The sequence below is a fragment of the Eretmochelys imbricata genome, chromosome 1 (assembly GCF_965152235.1).
Source record: "Eretmochelys imbricata isolate rEreImb1 chromosome 1, rEreImb1.hap1, whole genome shotgun sequence".
In the NCBI taxonomy this organism is placed as follows: domain Eukaryota; kingdom Metazoa; phylum Chordata; order Testudines; family Cheloniidae; genus Eretmochelys; species Eretmochelys imbricata.
In genome coordinates this window covers 239,035,776-239,060,638 of record NC_135572.1, presented here as the reverse complement: position 1 = coordinate 239,060,638, position 24,863 = coordinate 239,035,776, and the positions used below count along the sequence as shown (strand labels likewise).

Genomic DNA, 24,863 nt, shown 5'->3' with positions numbered 1-24,863 from the left:
CAGCAACACAGCAACAATAACTGTAGAAGACAAGGAGCCTAACTCTTCCTTAAACCACACCTGGGCAAATGCACTGAATAAGTCAGTGTGGCTGAAGTTGAGGAACTAATCTGCCCACAGTTGTGGATAGTGAACAAAATGGAGATCTTTTTATGATCAACATTTATCAGAAATAGAAACCTAAAATTAATCTCCTAAACATATATCATCTGCCTAATTATTCCCCCCCCGCCCCCCCCGAAACCTTGAGTACCTATTGGCGCCTGTGTGGGCTTAGCCTAAAATTAATCTTTTTTTAAAAAAAATCTTATGCCAATTTAAGACTAATCTTCTAGGCCAACAGTTACTCTTACGACATCATTTATGAAAAAGCCCCATAAAGCAGTGTATCCTTTCTACAGAATTTTTAAATCATCCTTTAGACTAAGAGAGTTCTACACGTGCTTAAGCATTCTACAGGATATTTTCAAAATTACACAGAAGCCATCCAGTTTGTTAAATTTAAACTGGATTCATCCACGTTGTCTCGCTTTTCTGAGAGTGACTTTCTAAAACTAAGTCTGAAGCAAAATTGGTGTTTTTTCTCAACATGCTCCAATACATCATCTCCTAACCCTTGACCACAGCTTCCATTCATACCAGTTCCTCCAGCTCAAAGAGGTGACTTCTTTGGCTGTTTGTTTTTGTTTTTTTTTTGGCCTTTCTTTGATGGGAGGAACAACCTGCTATTTTTCAATATGTTTCTTCAAACCTAAAACCTCTCCAACTGAAGAATCTCTATGGGGTGTGAGTCTTTTTGGTAGATCACATTAGATTACTTCCACCAATCATTACTCTGAAGGGACCTTTAAACCACCTCCATGTGCACTGATTATTTGATGGGTGAATCTCCACAATAGACGTCTCGGGCGAGAAGAAGAGATGTCTGCAATGAATCTTCCTATGCATAACTAGGAAGTTCAGTTTGGAAATGCAATATATCTTCTAAAAATGTCAACTGTTTTTCAATGCTTATGAAAGGTGTCCGACTGTGATGTCCTCTATATGTCTGATCCTGTGAGGTGCTAAGCATTTTCAATTCTTATTGACCTCAGTAAGTGTTTTGATGGTGTTCAAGTTCTTGAATAGTTAAGCCCTGTATCCACAGGACAAGTATAGCAGACAGGGCAGTGAAAGCTTTTCCCTTCTGCTGAGCTAATGTGCCTTCATGCTCTAGAGCAGTGGTTCCCAATTTTTTTCTGCTCCTTGCGCAAGGAAAGCCCCTGGCGGGCCGGGCGGGTTTGTTTACCTGCTGCGTCCGCGGGTTCGGCTGATCATGGCTCCCAGTGACTGCGGTTTGCTGCTCCAGCCCAATGGGAGCTGCTGGAAGCGGTGGATTAAAAATCCACTAGGGATTACCCTGATGGACCACATGCCAAAGGTTGCTGACCCCGGGACTACACCATTACAGTACAGACACCCCAACTCTTCTAAGAAGATTTTAATTCAGCAACACACATTTGCACATGGCTCTGCAATGGAATATACAGAAACGAACATGTATAAAATGACAACTTTTAATAAAAAAGTTAGTCAGCAGCAATGGACATACATAGATTTTGTCAAATAGTTTAGTTTTTCCCTCTAAGGCATTGATAGTTCATAGATGTTTATAGTTTCAATCAATTTGTATAAATATGTTTTTGATACTTGCCTAGGAATAGGACATCTTGGCTTCATTAAAGATATACATACAAATGTGTATAAAAGTGATTTTTTCCCCCCACCCCATTATCTTTCATGAATTCATCAATGGGGGGTGGTTGTATTTTGAACGCTTAAAGGCCTGGAAATTGGTCCTGCAGTTGTTAATCGTGTAAGTGTCCCCTGTTGAAGTTAACGGGACTACTTGCCTGTATAAGGATTACTCATGTGAGTAAGGCCTGCAGTGATCTTCCAGCAGAAGTAGCAAGCATGTCAAACACAAGTGAAAGATATTTACAATCTGTGCAAGTAGCATTTTCTACTCTTATTGATTAAAGAGGTCTGTCTCAGAAGCAATAAACATCAGAAAGGCACTGTGGCAAACATTAGCTGGTGTCTATTACAACTTCTTTTTTCTTTTCCTTTGCAGTTTTAGATCTCATCTAAACAGCAGTACTGTAATAGAGGAGTTCTTGTGAGGAAGGGAAATGTTAGTGGGGATTGAGGGAAGAGAGAGTTCTTGCAGCTTGGAACTGCAATAAGGAATTTAGTGCACAAATAAGTCTGTTCTCAAGTTTTCCAGCTCATACAGCAAAAACCTCCCTTCTTGTGCAATCATTTGGTTGGTTTTCTAACTGTAAACAAGTGCCAGCTACTTCCAGTATTATCCCACTCCCCCCCCCACTAATAACAATCATAAACGTGTTTTAGTTCCAATAAATGTTACTATATACTGCCGAGGAGTGTAAGAGGGAATTGATATTGAAATAGAGTTGACTACTTTACACAGTTTATCAAATCTAAAGTGAATTAAAAATGAATGGCTGGATTCTCTAACTTGTACCAGTCTTACAACTATAACTCCACTGACTTCATTATTTACATCAGGGAAAGTGAGAAGAGAAAAATCTGGCCTTATCTAAATTTTGGTTTCAGCCACTGATGTAGCTGCATCAGTGTAGCTGAAGTGATACCCTGAGGCCAGGTCTACACTACAGAACTTACAGCAGCACAGCTGTACGACCTTCCGTGCAGCTGCTCTGTGCCGATGGGAGAGAGCTCTCCTGTCGACATAATGAAACCACCCCCAATGAGCAGCAGTAGCTATGTTAGCAGGAAAGCGTCTCCTGCTGGCACAGCGCTGTCCACCAGCACTTCTGTTGGTTGGGAGGGTGTTTTGGTTTTTTCCCACACCCCTGAGCGACATACATTTCACTAACAAAAGTGCTAGTGTAGACATAGCCTAAGAGATCTGCTGCAGCGCTTCAATGTAGGCATTACCTCTGCCGACGGGAGAGGTTCTCCTGTCGGTGTAGGCAATCTACCTCCCTGAGAGGTGGTAGCTAGGTCAATGGAAGAATTCTTCCGTCGACCTAGCGCTGTCTAGATGGGGACTTACCATAGGTTGGCTTGAGAATGCTGCCCAGGGGTGTGGATCTTTCACATCCCTGACTGTGGTCGTTAAACTGACCTTATTTTCTAGTGTAGACCAGGCCTCAGTATGAATGCAATCCAGTGGTGTAAACCACAACTGACCCTGGTGCAGCTTATCTTGGTTTCAAGCAAGTCATGGTGTACACAGGTCCACTGCATCTACACTAGTTGTTTGCACCATGACAGCCATATTGGAGACTACAAACCCCAGTGTAGGTCTCCAGCATGTTACTTGTACAAGATAAGGATAGAAGTTCATTAGTTTTAATTAGTGAAGCCCAAATCATACTATTCCATGTTGAAAGCCCCTCAGAAGGGAAAAGAGGCTCCCCTCATGGCGCTTCTATTGCACTCTCCTTAGGGTGAGGTGTTTGTGGCCTTATGGACAGATCATAAGGTTCAAAGTCCTAGCTGTATAGTCTGAGGATTTCTGAAGGTGGTAAACTTCACCCCTGTAGATCCTGCTCACTCATGTAGAGTGGCACACAATGGTACACATTTGTGTGTAACACACACGTGGATGCCACTGCACACAGGCTAGGCTCAATTTGGGATGTGCATTTCTGATAGGGAAATACACAACTTGATCCTGGAAGTGTTTAGTGCCTCTCAGAATTAAGCCCATGTCAGGACCCATAGAGTGTCAAAGTGCTGAAGACCTATACAGAGCTCCCTTTTTGTAAGTGAGGCCCTAAAATCTCCCTTTATCCCATGTGAAAGATATGGCTGTTACTGGAAGCCATATAAGGGTGTGGGGTGCACGTGTGTTTAGTTAGAGGAGAGAAATGTCCCATCTTTTCTTCCAGTCCTGCAGTTCTCACCTGACTTGCTTTTATAACAGTAACATTTACCCTTTTTTAAAAAAATGAATACTGGAGCTAGTTAAAAACTGATCAAAATTTTTGACCAAAAAAGAAAATAAAAGGCTTTTTAATGAAACCTTCTGGAAAAATCCATTTATGCTTTAAAAATGAAATTTTTTGGCTTTTCAGTGATTGAAAACCTTAAGTCTTTTGACATTCATTTTTGCTGAATTTCCCCTTTTTTTGCCCCCTGAAGTTTTTCATGGGCGGGGGAACAGAGAAATAATTTCCCAAGCAGCTCTAATGAATGCCTCTTTAAAACCCTTACTGATACCTGCTAAATACCCTGCTCTTAAAAATTAAAGGGGAGACTTTTCAAAGGCACAAAGGGCAGTTAATCTTAACTCCTATTGATTTTTTCAAAGGGATTTAAGTCCCCAACTCCCATTTGTACCTTGAAAACCTCCCCCTAAGTCTGAAAGTCTCTTGGAGTTTAACAAACGCTATAATTTTCTCTTCAAACAGTTAGAATAAAATAGCTGAAAAGTGCACTCTTGCAGCTGGACACTACAGTCCTGTCTTGAGGGCCCAGTCCAACAAGATCATCTTCTACTGACGTCAATAGGAGTTCCATGCCCGAAGGCCAAGCAGGAACTGATTTATAATCAAGGCAATGTTCCCACTGAAACTAGGACTGAGTAACAGACAGCAGGATATGGCCCTGATTCACTTATGTCAAATAGCGCCTACGGTGTGTTTATGGAAGGTAATGACTCCATTACAATTCCTTCTAGGTAGTATTTTTAATCTTTTTACCAAAAAAGTCATCTCAATACAAATTTTAAAATACCTTTTGTTCTAAATCCTTTTTTGAGCTTGAATTTAAAACATGATTTAACATCATAATATGTGAAATCTCCACTTGCAGCTACATGAATAGAGAACATCTGACGCCAGGAGAAAAATCACTTTATGTTGTCAGTGGTCTGTGCATTAATTCCAAGTTCCCACAGCTATAAATCCATTGTGCTCCATGTCATAAATAAGAAATGGCATGATGACAGTTAAAATTCAAAAGAACTCCTGTTTCTCTTTGCCACTTTTTTTTTAGTCTGAGTGTAGAGTTGATTTGCCTCTCTAACAGAAGTTAACTTGCAGTGATGTTATAACTGCTCCTGCTGCTGTATTTATGGTAATTATAATAATAAAAAAGTAAATGCAAGCAAATATAACAGATGTTGCTATCTGGTAAATAAAACAAGAAATAACTTCTATTGATTGTGAAGGAGGCTGTTGCATTTGTGGTGTTAAATTATTGCTCCTTCCCCATATCTTGGTTCTTCCATTACTTTGAGAAGAAATCTTAAATTGACTTCAAGAAGAGCCAAATACGGCCCTAACTTGCATTGTATACAGTTCCCATTGAAGCCAATTGAGTTGCAGAGAGTGTAAACCCAGCAGAGTTTAGCCTGTAGAATGAATACAGAAGAACTCCCTTGTATTTCTTGCATTCTAGGTTTTGGTCCCTTTCAGCCATGAAAAACCGTTACAAATTGTTCCCAGAGCTAAACCACTTAACGTCTTGGCACTTGGTTGTTTTTAACTTTACAACAATAGGCACTGTTCACTCCTCTCGATCTCAGCTTTTTATTCTGTAATCAAGCAGGAATACTGATGAAAGGCTAGTCACGGCTTCTCCCCATGGTATCAGTGTGGTGGCATGTGATGATTCACATGGGGTGTGTTTGATCCAAGAAAGCCCAACCTCTGCTTATTTTTCCTTTGTTCTGTCATCTACGGTGGAAAGGGAGAGAAAGATGAGAGGGTTTTGACGATTATTTAGCAGCAGCACATGCACTCACAATGCAACAGCATGAGAAGGACGTTTTTGCCAAGTGCATATAAGCAAAATAACTGCAATTTTTTTTCAGCCTTAAAAACTGAGTACAGGATTTCACTGAAGTATGAGATTGTGTCATGCAAATAATGGACTTATATGTGCATGATGGGGGTGGGGGAACAGGTATAGGCTGTAACTTCAGAGAGTCAAACTAAAACAATTTCAACTAGTTTGTAGCTATTTCCGATACAAAGCTTGACTATATTTTGCAGTCACATTCTCTAGTAACAGGATTCCCCCTACCTGGCTGTTAGGTTTTCAAAATTCAATTTCTTGCTTACCTGTTCTTTAGTTGTGTTAATGGAATAAACACTCTTTCTGGAACCGTATCTGTGCACCTACTCTAAGCTTTATTGAGTCAGGAATAAAACCTTTCTGAGACAGAAGTCCTGACCATGACCCAAGACAACATCTAGTTCTCTAAGCCCTGGTCTACACTAGGACTGTAAGTCGAATTTAGCAGCGTTAAATCGATGTAAACCTGCACTCGGCCACACGATGAAGCCCTTTATTTCGACTTAAAGGGCTCTTAAAATCAATTTCCTTACTCCACCCCTGACAAATGGATTAGCGCTTAAATCGGCCTTGCCGGGTCGAATTTGGGATATTGTGGACACAACTCGACGGTATTGGCCTCCAGGAGCTATCCCAGAGTGCTCCATTGTGACTGCTCTGGACAGCACTCTCAACTCAGATGCATGATTGTCTGCCGTTGCTCTGATGCAGGGAGGGGCGCCTGATGACACGGCTTACAGGGTTGGCTTACAGAGAGTTAAAATCAACAAAGGGAGTGGCTTTACATCAAGGAGTATTTCAGGCAGGACTTCATGGAGGGTTCCAATAAGAAATGGTGCACCTAAGTTGTTGTTCTTATTGGAACAAGCAGGTTGGTCTGGCCTCTGATTGATACATGGCTAGATTTACCTCGCTGCATCTTCTCTGTGAGTGACTGCAGTGTGACCTAGAGGAATGAGTCCCCTAGACGGAGGGTGGAGGGGGGGTTGCAAATGAGTCCATTTCTTGTTTTGATACACTCCATCTATCTTTTACATCTTTGGCTGGCAGCAGACAGTGCAGAAGGACTGCATGCCATCCACATCTCATGGCTGCTCGGCAGAAGATGGTACAAGAGGACTGCTAGCAATCCGTATCGCCTGCCTGCTCACCGTAAGATGCTTCAATAGGACTGACTGCAGGACTAAAGAGAATGACCTGATCAAGTCACTCCAAATTTAGTCCCTGCGCCCATGTCTGCCCAGGCGCTCCTGATTGACCTCACAGAGGCGACCAGGAGCACCTCGGACATGACGATGACGGCTACCAGTCCTACTGTACCGTCTGCTGCCACAAGGCAAGGGGTTGCTGCTGCTGTGTAGCAATGCAGTACCATGTCTGCCAGCACCCAGGAGACATATGGTGACAGTGAGCTGAGCGGGCTCCATGCTTGCCGTGGTATGGCGTCTGCACGGGTAACTCAGGAAAAAAGGCGCAAAACGATTGTCTGCCCTTTCTTTCACGGAGGGAAGGTGGGAAGGGGGGCCTGATGACGTACCCAGAACCACCCACGGCAATGTTTTAGCCCCATCAGGCATTGGGATCTCAACCCAGAATTCCAATGGGCAGCGGAGACTGTGGGAACTGTGGGATAGCTACCCACAGTGCAACACTCCGGAAGTTGACACTTGCCTCGGTACTGTGGAAGCACTCCGCCGAGTTAATGCACTTAGAGCATTTTCTGTGGGAACACACACACTCGAATATATAAAACCGATTTCTAAAAAACCGACTTCTATAAATTCGACCTAATTTCATAATGTAGACATACCCTAAGCATGTGTTCATAGGTCCGTTTTCTACCCAGCTCAGAAACACTTACCTGTTCCTTAAGCTCAGCAAGCTGACTGGACAGTTGTTTTACAAGACTCATGGTTGTCTCCAACTTTTCTTGCAGGTTTCTAATTTCATTTTGCTCATTGTCACCTTCACTGCTAACCAGGGACATGGCTCGCATTCGAGGGAACCAGTCCAAATTCTTCTCCTACATGTGAATATATTTTAAAAAAATGTTAATCTGGGTTTATCTAATGCTATTAGCCTGAAGTTCTAGAAAGAGAATCATTTGGGGTTCTACTGTGTTTGATGCACAGCAAGAGAGATTAAGAAACATTAAAACAGGAAATCATAATATTTTAATATTTTACACTATTAAATGTTTTCTGGCTAAAAAGAAACCAGCTAGGGCAAAATCCTGGCTGCACTGAGGTCACTGACAAAATTCCCATTGACTTCAGTGAGGCCAGATTTTTCATCCCAAGACAAACAGATATTGCCACCTTATCCTTGGAATCCAACCTTTATGTACACTCACAGTGTATAAATATAGACCAGTGCTCACCCTTAGGGTGGCACAGAAGAATGCTGGGAGTGGCGGGAGTGCCATGTGGTGGGGCCAGGGCTAGCCCCCATAGGGGGTGGGGAGGGCGCACCATGCTTCTAGCCCTGCTCCACCCCCAGCCTTCTCCTCCCCTAGTCCCGTTTAGCCCCAAGTCCTGCTCCAGCTCCAGGCCCAGATCTGCCCCACTCCCACTCTGCTGCCAGACCAGTTCCAAAGCCAGTGGCAGCTCCACTCCGCCTCCAGCCAGGCTTTGCCGTCATTCCTTCTCTGCCCCCAGCTGCAGCCCCTCCCCCAAACCCAATTCTGCCCCCAGACCAAGCTCCTCTGCTGAGGGAAGCCTTGACTGTGCAGTAATGGAGGGGGAAGCATGCAGACAGATTCTGTTACTGATAAGGGGGGTGTGACTGGAAAAAGTTGGAGTACCACCGATCTAGACACAGTAAAAAATGTAATGAGTGGGATATGGAAGATGGGGTGGAGTAGCATAAAGGGTATTTTTGAGCATTCATTTGGGATGGCTGCACTGTTCTTGAGTATGCATGCAGGATATAATGGATATATGGGGTGCGGGGAGGAGAGAATACTGCCCTGTGTGGGGAATGGGAAGAGGAGCCCAAGAAGTCCTGTAGTTTCAGAGCAGGATTACAATCTAGTATTCCTTAAATGGGAAAATGGTTCCCATGTCTGGTGGTAAGTTACATCACAGGGGCTCTGTCTTCCACACAGAAGTAGGTTAGATCAAAGCCGTACCTTTTGGCAGCACGTAAGTGTAGTGGCATGCATGTGGCACCTTTTCAAAGGACAAGATGTGCTCTAGAGCATGTACCTTCTAGGCTCCCATTATACCCTAGGAACCCTCCACCCACCTAGATCTATTTCCCCAGACAGATGAGAGTTGCATACTCTGGAGCCTAACCCAACCCAAGGTGCTCTGGAGCCAAGAGCTTACCTAGTATTGTTAGGTTTTGCTCTTTGAAGAACATGCGGGCAAAGGGGAATGTAGCCATAGACTGCTAGTCTACTTTTATTTTGGTTGCACCATGAAAATCTAGAAGTAAACTTGAAACCTTCAGGGGGTTTTCTCTACTTAATCTGAGGTTTCAAATAAATTTCTGTCCAGCTGTTCCTGGTCCTGTCACACTAAAACGACACAATGCAAAGGGAGTTAGACTGTGCAGCTTCATTACATTTTGCAGTACATAGCTGTCAGTCACATATGCTTGTGAAATGCAGCCTTCCCTAGTCCCGTGCTTTGAAAACATAGGGATCTCAGGATGATTTATTATGCATGCACAATTCACTTTTCTGTGGGTGATCATTCAAATCAAAATCTTATTTCACTAGCTTTGTTGGTGAGTTTTCATTGAACACAGATTGCATGGTATTTTCTGTTCCATGATTCCGGCATATACAAGATTAACATTAATTTTCTATGAATATTCTAGTATTCAAAGAACTTCAGCATATGCTTTAACTGAAAGGACAGCCTGGTACTTAAAGTCAAGCTTATGTGAAAGTGCACTGCTGGACTGGTGCCTATCTTTGCCAACATATCTGTCCATAAACTCACCTGACAGAATATTTGCAGAATACAAATTCAAAAGTGGTGCAGCAAATACCATTGAAGCTACTTCCTTTTGGATTGGAATATTCCTGGAAAACTGTCATATTTTTACCTGTTAGTGTCTCTCGCTTGAAGAATCTGAGATTACGAAACACAATACTGCATTATCGTAGAAGGCAGCAAATAGCTGTGGTACCTACTCCCTTTTGCTAAGGCTGAGCATCAAGGTAAACTTTCTTTACCAAGACTGGCAGGATGGGAGTCATTTCAGACTTGTTGCTCTTGTACTGCTGAGCATTGATGTCAGTGTTGTGAAATGCCCATTGTTCTTCTTATTCTCTGCTTCTCCAGAATACAATGCTTTGTTTGGTCTTTTTTTTTTTTAAATGGCTGTTGGGTTTGTTTTAGGGCAGTTTTTCTTTCCCCCATGTTTTTTAACCTATACAGCACTGAAATAGTCACAGGAACGTGATATATATTTGAAATAATTTTTGGTGCTGGAAATGTTACGGTATAATTTCAGTCTGCCTGTTCTATGCCCCCATGCCAACTTACTCCCCCACCCTCTGAATAAAGGACTTGTGTGTGGGGGTGGGGAGGGAGGTGGGGCTGGAGTACATGGCACTCTGCATTAGCTGAAGATTGGACAGTGGTCCCTATGGGTCCTTTACTGCTGGCATCATTTAGAGCAGCTCTAAATCACTTCAGCTCCAGGATCAGTGAAAGTGAACTACAAGCCCCTCCTCTTCTCAGCTTTGCTTCTACAGAGTGCCAGCACTGGCTAGTAAAGCTGTGAAAAACTCTTAACAAAACCCATTTCATCTGGGCTGTGGCTTTAATTACAAACCAGGAGACTTGGACAAAAGATTGGTTGAAGACCAAGAGCTTGGACTGTTTTGAGAGGACCTGAGCCAGCTGATGCATTTGCATGGAAAAGTGACCCTGTGAAGTGAAAGTGTTGACTTTTGCATAGCACTTCCTGGCAGCCCAAGAAGTGATGAGTCAAACAACTGAACACAGGTCTCTCATTTGGCAGTTCAGAGCTCTATCTACAGAGCAGGCAGAATATTGCTCTTTGGCTGCTGACCACACACAGAGGCTAACGTTACCCCATTCACAGTACAGTCAAACTGTGCATTTTTGTATCACAAAACTTTAAGTGGATTTGGAATTCATCAGAACAGTAGGAAATACATTCTGTTCCACCAGTCATTTATAAATATATGCTTTGAATAGGCTGAATCTCATAACACATACAGTTATTAAATTCCCTTGCTGAATTGTTTACTTCTGTTGGTCAATATTAACTCACTTTCTCGATGCATTGTGAATTGCAAAGTTCTATCACAAGATATTGTGGAAAGATGGTCCAGGGCATGGGTGATGCTATAGTGCTCCTTACTGACAGCACTTGCTAATGGAGACTAAATAATGCATCACACAACTCTAGAAGATTTCAAAATGCAAATTGCAGCGGTTTCTTTGCAGACAGGGTTTATAGTGAAATTTCTACGCAATTGCTGGAAGACTGGCACACTGACTGCTTATCTGCATTGGAGTTATTTTTACCTTCAGTTGATTGCTTGCCAGCTAACTTGAGTTAAATTTTCTTTTGTAAAGGCTAGGTTGAATGCTACTCCCTGACATTTGCTCTGGGACATCAGTGTTTCTGGAGCTCAGCCTAGGGTTCACCTTGACCACCTAACACATGCTAAAACTACAACTTTGCCCTGTCTACACAAGGAGTGAAATCTAATAGACTTGAATGGGGGCAAGATTTCATCCTAGGACTTTAAAACTAGTATCTATCATGCTTTAGCTATCACTTAGTTTAAAAAATACCTCTCTCCTTTGTATGGACAAGCTCTATAGGCCATATCTACATAGACTTTTACTTCAATTTAACAGATTGCCAGTTAACATGTCTGAAACAGCTAGTGGGGAAACACTGCAAACATTTGTTCCAGGCTACAAATGTTTGTGCTTTAGCTTAGGGCTCAGCTTATGACCGGCAACAAATTAACTTGAGATAAAGTACAGTGTAGGCAAACTCCGAGAGAGTAAACTATATGGCTGGAAAGTCTGAACCATCTGTATCTGGCTGGGCAGCAGAGGAACAACTTAAGAATTTAAACACAGTTTCTTAAACAGGGCTGAATTCAAGCCAGGTTTCTGCCAGTGTTTTACCACTTGCATTGTGCTCGGGCCTAGGAGATCCAATCATGGACCTGTACAAACAATGAAAAGCTTATGTGCCCTAGTGGAGCAGGGCCCATGTAAGAGTGTGCACGCCCAGGTGCTGGGATCCTGGGGTGGAATGTCAGCCAGGCGGGAAGGCTGCTGGGGCAGAAAGTATCTGCAGCCTCATTCCATCAGTTGTTCAGCTCAGCTGAAGAAAGCAGGTGGTGCTATCCAGAGGCTGTGCACAAGCAGGACAGATACTTGATACGGTGAGTCAGTAGCTCTTCTCCCCACCTCTCCCAGTAGTGCTTCGACAGACATTACTGCTGCCCTGTCTTGCTGAATCCTTCAGCGGGATGGAGGCATGCTGCTTGCTGGGACTACAGATTTTGACACAGACCCATGAGGCTCTGTAGTGTTTGGAAGCATTGCTACTTGCCTTGCTTGAGACACCTCCAGCCCTTTCCCTTCGAGGAAGTGTATTCAGAAGAAGCTCTGCACATCTGCCCTCATGAAGCTTTCTATACATTTTTCTCCCTCCTGTGGCTTATTCGGTGGAAATAGAGTTGGGGCCTTGGTCCTCACGTGGGGAAAACTTTGGCTTTTTTTTTTTTTCACTTCAATAGGAGAAAAGACTGCAAGGATTTAACAAAGCATAGAAACTCTGGGCAAAGTCTTTGCTAAACCATCCCTCGGTGCAGCCAACTGGCTTCAGCTGAGCTCTCCCGCTGAGCTAAGTCCATGCCTCCTGAGTAACTGGAGGGAGAGATCTCTGGTGTAGTGAGATAGAGGAGAGAGAGAGAGATCACCAGCAACCAGCAGGAAAGACTGGGCTGAGCTTTTTAAAAACTAGAGAACAGTGAGAGAAAATAGGCCAATGCATAGGACAGGGGGAAACTAGAAAAATGAAGCCAGTTTAATGGGTGTTTTCTGACTGCCTTAAACACAAGCTTGGAGTGCCATGTCAGTCACATTGTGATATGCCTTTTATTGCACTGATGTGTATGGAAAGCAGGTGGCATGGTTCTTAGCTTTTCCCAGACCGTGATCCCAAGTTAAAATAAAAAGCTGAGACACTCCCCACCCATCTAGCTAGAGAGGGAAAGTGGTTATGGCTGATTTATGGGCATAACCTACACCGTTGGGTTATGCCCACAGTCTAGTGGTTAGAGCGTTACACTGGGAAATTGGCTCTAAGGTTCTAATGCTACTTGTTTCAGCATCCTGGACAAGTCATGTATCATCGTGTATCAACCCATCTTACAAAGGGTTATTTATTTACTTCCTAGAGCTAAAGTGTTTCGAGAGCCTCAGACAAAGACTTGACTGACCTCTGAACTTATCTAGCAACAACTTATTTCCAGTAGAGACTGAGAAGTGTTGTTACCATTATGCAAGGCACTGGTGAGACCTCATTGGAAATACTGTGTGTAATTCTAGTCTCCCATGTTTAAGAAGGATGAATTCAAACTGGAACAGGTACAGAGAAGGGCTACTAGGATGATCCGAGAAATGGAAAACCTACCTTATGAGAGGAGACTCAAAGAGCTTGGCTTGTTTAGCCTAACCAAAAAAAAAAAAAAAAAAAAAGCCTGAAGGGAGATATGATTGCTGTCGATAAATACCAGGGAGGGAGAGGAGTTATTTAAGTTAAGTGCCAATGTGGACACAAGAACAAATGGATATAAACTGGCCATCAACAAGTTTAGTCTTGAAATTAGGGGAAGGTTTCCAACCATCAGAGGAGTAAAGTTCTGGAACAGCCTTCCAAGGGGAGCAGTAGGGGGAAGGGGGTGCCTAACTGTTTTCAAGACTGAGCTTGATAAGTTGTATTGAGGGAATGGTATGAGGAGACTGCCTACAATTGCATCTGTGACTGCTAGCAGCAAATATCTCCAATGGCCAGTGATGGGACACAAAGATGGGGAGGCTCTGAGTTACTACAGAGAATTCTTTCCCAGGTGTCTGGCTGGTGGACCTTGCGCACATGCTCCAGTCTAACTGATCACCATAGTTATCGTCAGGAAGGAATTTATTCCCAGGGTCACATTGGAAGAGACTCTGGGGTTTTTTTTGCCTTCCTTTGCAGCATGGGGCATGGATCACTTACAGATTTAAACTAGTGTAAATGGTGGATTCTCTGTACCTTGATGTCTTTAAATCATGATTTGAGGACTTCAGTAACTCAGCCAGAGCTTATGGGTCTCACAGGAGTGAGTAGGTGACATTCTGTGGCCTGCAACGTGCACGTCAGACTAGATGATCATGGTGGTCCCTTCTGGCTTTAAAGTCTGTGAGGTCTATTACAGTAGTCTTTGTAATGTTTGCTACATATTAGTCAGGAATGCTGCATTGCTGTGCTCTAAATATTCCACTGTTTTGGGGCATACTAATTAGTGGATGTTGAAGGGGCATTATGATGCTGTATGGGCAAAGCCTCTTACAGCTTTAGGTACACAATGCTTTCCTGCCTCTAACATTACACAGTCATAAACAACTCTCTAGTTCTGTACTCTCGTGGTGAAATCCTGGCTTCATTGAAGTAAGTGGGGCCAGGATTTCACCCTGGGTCTGTCTATATGATCAGAACCATTATTAGGATATACTGCTGGGGAATAATCCATCTGGATCCATCAGGTGTGTCTCAGCATGAACACAAACTTCAGGCAGTGCTGGTTTCAGTTAGACTATGATCTATATCCAAAGCATAGATCTGCAAGTCCCTTTCACACCTAGATTCTTATAGCACACGGCTTTGCTCAAATTCCCAGGCAGGTTTAAGGGCAAGATATGGTCCTAAAATCTCTAGTTATAGAGCTCCCACAGCCAATGTAGAAAAAAAGGAGTTTAAATCTTCAAACTGTCTTGTGCATATGACATAGTGCTATAACCATTTTGTGATTTAATTAAAGTCAATAATAATTTGGCTCAGTGCATGATTCAGCTAATCCATCATTTGATAAACATTCACCCTAAACTACTTAGGTATAGCTTTCTGCAAATCCTGTTTGACACTTTAATGTTAAGACTGTATTTGATAAGCAATCTGCCCTTTGTAATATAGAGAAGAGAATTCCAAACTGTTAAGCATCTATATGCTCTGAGAATGATAACTCAGCAATTACAGATAAATCTTTATACAGTAAGAACACTAATGGCTGGAGCTACCACTGTGCTGATCCATTCCATATCTTCACAGCATGGGCATGGGGGAGAGAAAACAATAGAAATATTTTTGCCACGAGAGAGAGGTTGCAATCGACACCTAGAATTGCAGCCTGCTTTACTAACTTCACTTGATTAAATATTTGTTTGTGGACTATAGTAGAGTATAGCCTTGATTCCAAAATACCAGATGCACTGCATGACTATTATCCAGGCATTTCAATGTGGTGTTGGGTGACTTTGTGCTTATGTGTGTGGCAGAAAAAGAGGTGTGGTTTTGTTTTTTGTTTTTTTTTTAAGCATACAATAGCCTAGATTTTCAAAAAAGATTTTTGGATGCCTCTGTTTTGGGCCCAACTTGACATCTTAACAGGCCTAGATTTTCCAAGAGAAGGTGCCCAGAAATTCCTGAAAATTAGGCCCCTTTAAGGTTGGGGCACCCAAAAACGGGGGGCACTCAAAATCACTTTTGACAATCTTGGCCATCGTGTGCAGAATGAATCATATTTAGTACAATTGAATACAGTATTTCCCTCCCACAGCTGTATTAAGCTAGAACTTTTCTGTTTACTTTCCTCTGCATGTGGACTGCTGCAGCTACTGTGCTTTGTTGTTTGCTCTAACCAACCCTGCATTCTTGCTACTTGTCTAATTTCTAGCTGCCCTCATCTCCAGCTATGGGCCAAATCATCCTTGCTGCCACTGTGAGTGGAGGGTAAGAAGTCAGGAGCTCTGCATGGGGCTGTGGAAGAAGAGGGCACCCCCCTATTCACTGTTCACACTACTTCTTGACCCCGTGGAAGCCCCTGTCTAGGTGCTACACAAAGCTGAGGATCTGCAGGTTGGGAGAGAATGAGCTGGGGGATGTGCCAAGAGACTAGCCACTCCCAACAGCATTGTTCCCCCTTTAATTCCCTGCCCGAGTTAGGGTATGTCTACACTGCATACTCCTTACGGTGGTGCGTAGAGTACATACACCGCATGCCCCCCAGCACAGGTATGAATAGCAACGTAGACAGGCAAGTAAAGATGTGGTATGAACCCTGTGTGGCTCTCTCCATGTCTAACCTGCTATCCTTAGCAGTATAATGTCCTGCTAAGTCCCGGCTGCTGGAGCCTTTCCTGGCAGCAGGGAGAGGCAGTGGGGAAAGGCTCCAGCAGCCTTTCACTGACACGTGTAGCTGCGCAGCGTAGTGTGGACACAGTCTGCTTTTTACTACAGCATGTAGCTATGCATACTCTGTGCCGCGGCCAGTGGCGTGCAGGGTGGACGTACTTAAGGAGGTTTCCTGCCAATGCTCTTACACCATACGTCCCGCTACTATCCTCGTGATGGGGGTGGTGGTCCAGGACAGAAGTGGTGCTAGAATCCATGGCACTGTGGCTTTGTCTGAGCTCTGCTGCAATGGAGGCTGGGAGGAAGTGCAGAGGCACAAAGCCTCTGTGAAAATGGGTATTCCCTTCCCCCCCAGAAAGGAAATTTTAGTGCAAACTTCTGGGTTTTCTAGTCCCTCTGCATTTGGTTTAACTTCATTGGGGATACTGTGGTTCTGTGTTACAGTATTTTTATCATCTTCATCCACTGCCTCAAGAGAGCTGTGACTGATGCTTATGCATTATGAATAAAATCTGCTTTACCCTCCTCTCCCACCCTCTGTCTATTCTTGCCTCTTGTCATGATCCTAAACTCTCTGATCCAGGGCCTACCTTAATGACCTGTTTATACAGCACCTAGCACAGTGGGGCCATGAACCTTGACTAGGCTACTGTACTGCTACTAATCACAATCACATGAGGCAGTGGCTTTGCTGAATCTATCCACTCCCCCTGTGTGCAAACATTTTGTCATTAATTATGCACCACTTTGAAATACCCTGTCCTCCTCCTCCGTGCACACGCCTCTACTCCTTGCATCTGAGGCGAGCTCTACAGACAATTTTTTTACTGGTATAATTAAGTCAGTTAAAGGTGTAACTTCTTGCTAAAGTAGTTATACCACTACAACAATTCCTTAATGGCTTGGATAGTGGAGTGAAGAATGTGTTTGTTTATACCATTTGCAGGTGACACAAAGCTGGGAGGGGTTGCTAGCACTTTGGAGGATAGGGTTAGAATTCCAAACGATCTTGACAAATTGGTCTGAAATCAACACGATGAAAATAGGAAGGAAAAATCAAATGCACAAAATGGGCATCAACTGGCTGGTGGTGGTAAGTACTGCTGGAAAGAATCTGGGGGTTACCGTTGATCATGAATTTAAAACATAAGCAAACACCGTGATGCAGTTGTGAAAAAGACTAATATCCTTCTGGGCTGTATTAAGAGGAGTATCCTATGTAAGTCGCAGGAGGTAACTGTCCCCCTCTATTTGGCACTGGTGAGGCCTCAGCTGGAGCACTGTGTCCAGTTCTGTGCACCACACTTCTAGAAAGCAGCCAAAAGCGATGAAGGGTTTAGAAAACCTGACCTATAAGGTAATAAAAGAAAGTGGAAATGTTTAGTCTTCAGAAAAGACAACTGAAGGGGGGATCTGATAAACAGCCTTGAAATGTTAGGGGCTATTTACAGAGAGGACTGGGAGCAATTGTTCTCCATGTCCACTGAAGGTAGGATGAGTAATGGGCTTAATCTGCAGCAAAGGAGATTTAGGTCAAATATTAGGAAAAACTTTCCAACTCTAAGGATAGTTAAGTTCTGGAACAGGCTTCCAAGGGAGGCTGTGGAATCCCTAATCACTGGAAGCTTTTGGCAAGTGGTTGTCCAACCTGTTCTTTAGGAGGCCTAGGGTATTTGGTCCTTGATGATTTCTCAAGCTCCCTTCCAGCCCTACATTTGTATAATTCTAACCCTTAGTGTGGATGCAGTTATAGTGGTATTGCTTATTCCCCATCCTGTACGGGAATAGCTGTACTGGTATAAATATGCTCATACTGCATCCAGTGGGGTTGGGGGAAGTACAGCTTTAACTATATTGGTGTAGTTTTGGCAGCAGAATTTATGTACAGAGAAGGCCCAAGTTCTTTCCCGACTCCCTTCCCTTTCCATCTTCTTACATCCTTCTCCTTCCTCTGGTGCATCTCCACAGAGTTCATTTCTCACTCCTCTGCTGTTTCTATTTCTCTGTCTTATCTCTACCTTAAACCTGAGGATTGATCACGTGTACGTATTTTCATAGCTCCCAGTGACATCCTCTCAACATAGAATTTGGCACTTAATAATGGCTGCTTCTTTTAAATTCCCAAAGTTACTTGTAGATGTGACACATACATTTACTTTGCACCTATCTACAGCTTTGTCAGGCATGGGCAGTGGCTATGTTTTGAGAGAAACACTTTAGATTAGAGTTAACTAAATTATTCTAAAATAATCCCTGGCTTTTATATACTAAGCAACATCATCTGGTCTAGACATTAGATGACAAATGTTCTTGGGTTTTTAAAACAGATGTTGGTACAAAACACAATGGTAAATCATAGCCTGTATGTAGATATAGTAAATTTCTGCTTAGTAGTAACAGTCTATTACATCTGAAACTGAAATGCATCTTTAGCTCTCACTTTACTTACATGGATGTGCCTTCAATATTCTGGCATTAAATGCATGTATCCTTAAATTCAGAGCTTTTTAATGTACCATGCGTATGATTCACCTTAATTTCAACTTCCCCACCAGAAAGAGGAAGAACAGGTAATGTGATGTGAATCACTGTGGAAAAGTACATAGGGCTCTCTAATTGTCCTTTACAACTCAACTTGGTCCTGTTGTTAAATCATGTAGGTTTAATTTGTTAACTTCATTCCCCTCCACCCACTTCCAGCAGAACGTTTTAGTGAATACATTGGTTGGTTGGATTGACTCCTCTCGTATATTTCTGCTTGGGCCATTTCTTGCTATTCACACATTACCAAATTATCTGTACTAGTGTACTCAATATCCTACTTTAAAAAAAAAAATCATTGACTTGGTATTGATGCAAGGTGCCAAAATGAGAAGACTGTAGACATGATTCAAACTTTCTCAGCTTTTGTGGGGGTAACTGCCATGCAAGCATTCTGTATGCTACCCTTCTAATAGGTTTCTCCTGTGCCCTGGAAAGATCACCAAGGTAGTCTCTGTATACATTCATTCAGTCCTTGGCCTCTCTGCAGGAAGTGCCAAAAACATTTGCCAGCTAGTGTCAGTGGAAGTACTGGTTTGATATAGTTGAACAAAGATCAGGTGTAAAATCTTGCTGCTATCCACTATCGTACAAAAAGTTTTGAGTAAATCTTTTGGTTTCATACTTGTTGCATGCATATATATATATATATATTCTTTACGCTTAACCTTAATTCTCTTGCCCAGTCAGTTTGCACTTTAAAGATGAAAACAGAGTACTTGTAACCTCAGTTTGGTGTAGCAGAGTCTCTAGGTAATTTAAAAACACAGCTGAAGACTTTTCTGTTGGATACTTCCGGCCTGACTCTGTTCTCAGTTGCACAGGTTACATCTCAATTTGGAATAATGCCATTGCAGTATAATTCCCTTAACTGCAATGGCATTATTCCAAATTGAGATACTCCTAAACACTGTTTAAAATCTGGATCTGAATTTTGGGCTTTGGGCCCATTTTGACATAGATACTTAGTGCAATATCAAATTTAAAATACAACACTTTTTTTAACTCTATTGATTACAGAACTATAATATTTTTTAAAATACCCATCATACATAGATATTCTAGCCTAACCACTCAAAGCAGAGAAGAAAATCCTGTGTTTACTTCAAACCTGATGGTTTGAAAGTGACACCAAGCAACATGACAAACTTTAAGTCATGCTGGGTCAAATTTTCAAATGTGCAGGCCACTGGTCCATGTAGATTTTGTGCATTCATTTGCTGTATCCACAGGTCCCTGCACACAAATGAAGGCCAAACAGAGGTACCTTTGATGGTTTTGCCTAATATGCCTGCATTGGAGGCAGATCCTGCAAGGCACTGGGTGTTTTCCTGTGACATACCAAGCATCATCTACCGCACTAACTTCGGGAGGTGCTCAGAAACTAGAAAAAGTTTGTCTTCAGTTTAAAATATCTACTCACTTAAATCTTGAATGATGTTCTATTCCAGATGTTGTAAACATAGATCAGCAAAAGAAAAACAAGTTACCTTGTGAATCTTTAGCAGCTGATACTGTTGTTTAGCTCTTTTTCTGCAAACATAGGATATTTGAACTGTCTGCTGCCCAGTTCTGTTTTAAAAATTATCAATATTGAAATAGTTCTATACTGTACAATCTAGTCACATTTCCATGTTGAGAACAGCCACCTGTTTAGTTTCACGTACCCAGAGTTATCTATTGGGTACTGCAAGTCAAATCATGACAAGGAAATTCAAAACAGGAAAATCATAATCCTGTGTAAATAAAATACTGCACACAAAAAGGATGTTCACTAAATATCATTTAAAGTTTCCTGTTTGTTCTGGAGCCTCTTTAAAGCTACAATACCAAGTTTTCAAAACTGTAATACAATGCCTGATCAACTGAATTTTGTAGGGTTCTAGTATATATAAATTGGCTGCATCCGAATTGCAATCTGATATATACTTTTATCTCAAAATGCCCTCTGAGCCAATTGTGCTGGTAATATTGCAAGGCTTCATGATGTGAAAAATACATCACTGTCATTTCAATTGAACACACAGGTTCCTGTTTTTGATACAGCATTTTTAACCATCTTAACAAGTTTTTGCAATAACTATTGTACACAACAAACATTTTACACTTTGTCCCACAAATACCATTTGCCAACCTGATTGATTTCTTTCTCTACAAGTAATCTGATTTCTACATGCTATACATCATCTTTAATAAAGGAGAAGATATAATCTTAGCTTTTTATCATACAAACATCCACCAAAGTAGAGAGAGATTTCATGAACTAGCCTTGCAACCAAATAGAAAAATCTGACACACAACACCTAATGCAGATTCTGAAAGATAAATGGTGCAATGAGACACAAGTTATTCAAATTCAGTAAGCTTAAACAGAGAGATATGACTCTGTAAATTTTTTTTTCTGCCCACAACAGAGTGGAAAATAAAGGATGTAATTTTGTTTAGTGTCAACTTCTGAAAATATATCACTAGCACTGGGCAGTGATCCAAACCACCAAGTATTACTCTCTCTGGTCTTCAGGATAGCTCAGAGACAAACCAGCTCTCAAGATGTCTATCCCATAAGTTAGAATCACAATATAAACAAGTCTGACCATAACTATGCCCACCTCAGCCTACGTCCTCCTCAAGAGCCTTAAAGAAGAGGAGCTTTGCCACATGTGTGGAAGGTCTGCCTGGGCTCTAGCAGATTGGCAGGAGGAAGTGGGAGTGGGGAGAAGGGGATCTGAGTTCCCAAATCAAGGCACAGTCTCCTGGATTTCTCATAGCAGAAATAGTCTTGAAGGCCAAACGGTGAAGTAAGCCTCTTACAGCCTGTTAGTGTAGGTCACTAGACAGGCATTATTAGTCTTTCAAATGCAGAGAAAATAACAGACAGCCTGGAATTGTGCCACTCTACCACTAGTTAGCCAGGAACAACTAGTCTTTTTGGACCATCTCAAAGCACTGTTTCTGTTCCCTGAAAAAATCATCTCAGGGCTGTTATTTTTAAAGACTTCATTATAGCTGCAGGCAATGGGCTAACTCTCTTCTACTAGGAAGTGGTTTTGTTTTTTAACCCCCCTCAAACTCTTGGTTTGACTTCTGCCTGTGCCATGCTGCAAGAGAGGTGTGTAAGGCAAAAGCTATTTGCTGAAAAATTAGTATGACAGCTGTAGTTGAGCCTGATTGCATACTGGTCCAATTGATGTTAATATAAACTTTTATATTAACTTCAAAGGGAACAGGCCCTTTATCTTAAATTCCAACAGCATGGGGATTACTAATTTTGGATTTCTGGAAATAATTTGCATAAGTTTTAGCCACCAGGTTTGTTTGGAGGTAGATTTACCCTATGGAATCCTTCTTAATTTACCCTCCTGTATCCTATTCTGAAGGGCCCATGTCTAATCAACTCATCATCTAGTCAAGCAGAGCTGTTCTGTCTCACACCCCAGGTCAGCAAACTATTTGTGGGTTGACTGGAGAACAATTCTGCAAGGGGTGACTGAGCCCCCTGGATGGGAGTGGAAGATGCTTGGAGAATAGGATCCCTGCACAGTAATGGGATCTTATGGAGTAGTTATTTTCTGGGGAAAATGTCTAGTACAAGGTGGGGGAACACCCCTAAAGAGTAGCCTAGATCAGTGGCCTCTCATTCTTGACACATGCTTGAACTGGATAACATCCTGCTAAACTGGGGAGCTAGTATACCTTTTTTGCATTTGAGGGACCACATATTGCAACTGCTTCAATCTGGTGCCTGATGAGGTGGTGGGTTTTTCCCCTCTCTCTGAGATCATGTGAGTTGCATTCACTCCTTGCAGAAATATACAAATAAATAGAGAATCTCCTGCTCTCAGATCACCTGAAACAAATCCTATAACTTTACTCACAGGTCTGATTCTATTAGGTTCTATGACATTGGGTCCCTTCCAACCCTGATATTCTATGGGTTTGTGTATGCTAACTCTTTTCCTGTTCTGTAAGGAACAAAACAAGTGTCCAAGTTAGAAAATTAGGCAGATTTCTTTAATGGCTTATTTTATGAAAACCCACTGCAGAAAAATCTATTGTAGTTCCTTGGAAATTACTCTGTTAGTGAGACCTCAGATCTTATTTAACACCAGGATTTTGTGCTATTTGGTTTCACTACTGTGGTAACTAATTACTCAGTGTGGCATGTATCTTATCAGTTATTAAAAACTAATTAAGCAAAAAGTTGCATGGCTTTATGATATATACATAAGTCTCACTCTTACCACAGATGCTTTGATAAAATTAAAAAAAAAAACACAAATGTTATGGAAGGCGGCCGGATTTCAAGGTAAAATGCATTATTAGTATCCCATAAAGCCAACGTAGGCGTGATCCAGCAGAGTACTTAAGCACATGAATAATCCCATTGAAGTCAATGCACTGCTGGATCAGGAACCTAGAGGTGCACTAGTATTTATGAGAATTGAACAACACAGCTTTTTTATAGTGAGCCTATCAAAGTATCTTTCAGGCCTAAGTTTGTTGTGCAGTATCACCATATGCTGAAGTTTCTGTTTCAGGTGTAGGACTCTGCCTCAGCTACTGGATTGTGTTTAGCAATCGAAGAGCATAATAAAATCTAGTGAGCGTTGTACAGAATTAGCAGGACAACTACTGCCCCATTAGTTGAAAAAGTGACTGACAGCAGGGTACAGAAATCCTGGAAGTCAAAGCTTTGAGTATTACTGCCCAATAGATATTACACTTTAAACCCGGAGGGGCCACTATGGCTGGCTATGAACTAAGCATCCCCTTTTGTTTATTTATATTATACACACACACACACACACTCTTATTACAACCTTAAATATAATTGGGAAGGAAAGAGCAGCTCTTCCCTTTCTCCACAACTTCTTCTCTTCCATGGTGGCTTGCCTTGAGAACCCCATTCTTCTTTCTTTTGGAACATCTTTTTTTCTCTTTCTCCACCTACTTCTATTTCGGTAACCTCCTCTTTAACTACTTCCTCTAAAGGGAAATTTGTTCACCCTGCAGCACCTGACAACTGCCTTTGGGGCACAATTCTCTTTGATGGTGGCAGTATCTGAGGGCACTTTTGAGGCCTGAAGACACAGGTGAGCAGCAGACACCACCAATTTGTTCAACTTAATTTTACCCTCTTTACCCACTCACCACACCCTCACATATCATTTGAAAGCTTATTTTGTCTACTTTTAAGATGAGGTATGATGGAGAGTTGTCACATGGTGCTGTTACCATAGAAATGGGGATAAACAATGATACCAACATGTTAAAGGAATGCAGATATTTGAAAGTGTGTTTTTTTTTAAATGACTTATTTCAAGACATAAAACTAGATTGCTTTGAGGTCACAATCTAAAAGATAAAATGAAAATCTAATAACAAATGTGTATAGATAGCAGTGAAATGCAATAGTGCTGCTGACATTTCTAGTCAACAGCATTGTTCATCATTTCGGTCTCAGTGCATGAGTTACCAGTCTTCATTGCCTTGGCATGTACACAGTTCTGTGCAGGGAAAATTGTTCTGACAAAGACACGGTTGATTGTGCAGTGACCCTTAGTGGTATAGGCACAAATAAGGTCTTGTAGAAGCTCAGATGCCATGGGGCCCTTGAAAAATACAGGAAGTGGTTCATCAACATTTTTCCATCCATGCAGCAATGGTGATCCCATATCTAGCTTACCTATGTGTAAAGACTTCCAATTCTCTGTTTGCCAAAATGCTCTTTTGACATGTTCTTCCAAACTGACCTCACTGGTGGGAATTGGGCCAGTGACTTGTACTTTTTTGATGGCTAGACTCAGGCTCAAGTAGTTTGGGGCTTGCTCTGGTCACACAGCACTGCTACCACATTCCTTGCTGCACAGATTGTGGCTTGATGTCACTCTCTCCCAACTTAGCAAGATCTCTAAAGTGGTAAGCTTCCTCTCTTTTGACAACATCAAACAGATGTTTTTTTCCTCAATACCAAATAGGGATGACACAGCCACATCCTGTTAATGCACATGCAGCAGAAGTCAGGAGTGAGTGTATCACAAATTGCATGCACAGGTATGGAGTGGGACTTGTTCATTGTG

At 42.1% G+C, this 24,863-nt stretch overlaps 1 protein-coding gene across 2 annotated transcripts in view; it reads right to left on the bottom strand.

The window, feature by feature from the left end:
- Positions 1-1,508: 1,508 nt before the first annotated feature.
- The window catches only part of ITPR2 (inositol 1,4,5-trisphosphate receptor type 2), a 340,705-nt gene continuing 317,350 nt past the window's right edge, over positions 1,509-24,863 (bottom strand). For both annotated transcript variants that reach the window (XM_077826251.1, XM_077826259.1), the window contains 2 exons: positions 7,697-7,858; positions 1,509-5,714 (listed from right to left, as the gene is read on the bottom strand). In XM_077826251.1, coding sequence (XP_077682377.1) covers positions 5,628-5,714; positions 7,697-7,858 — 249 coding nt within the window. In that variant the 3' untranslated portion in view covers positions 1,509-5,627. The remainder of the gene's footprint in view (positions 5,715-7,696; positions 7,859-24,863) is intronic.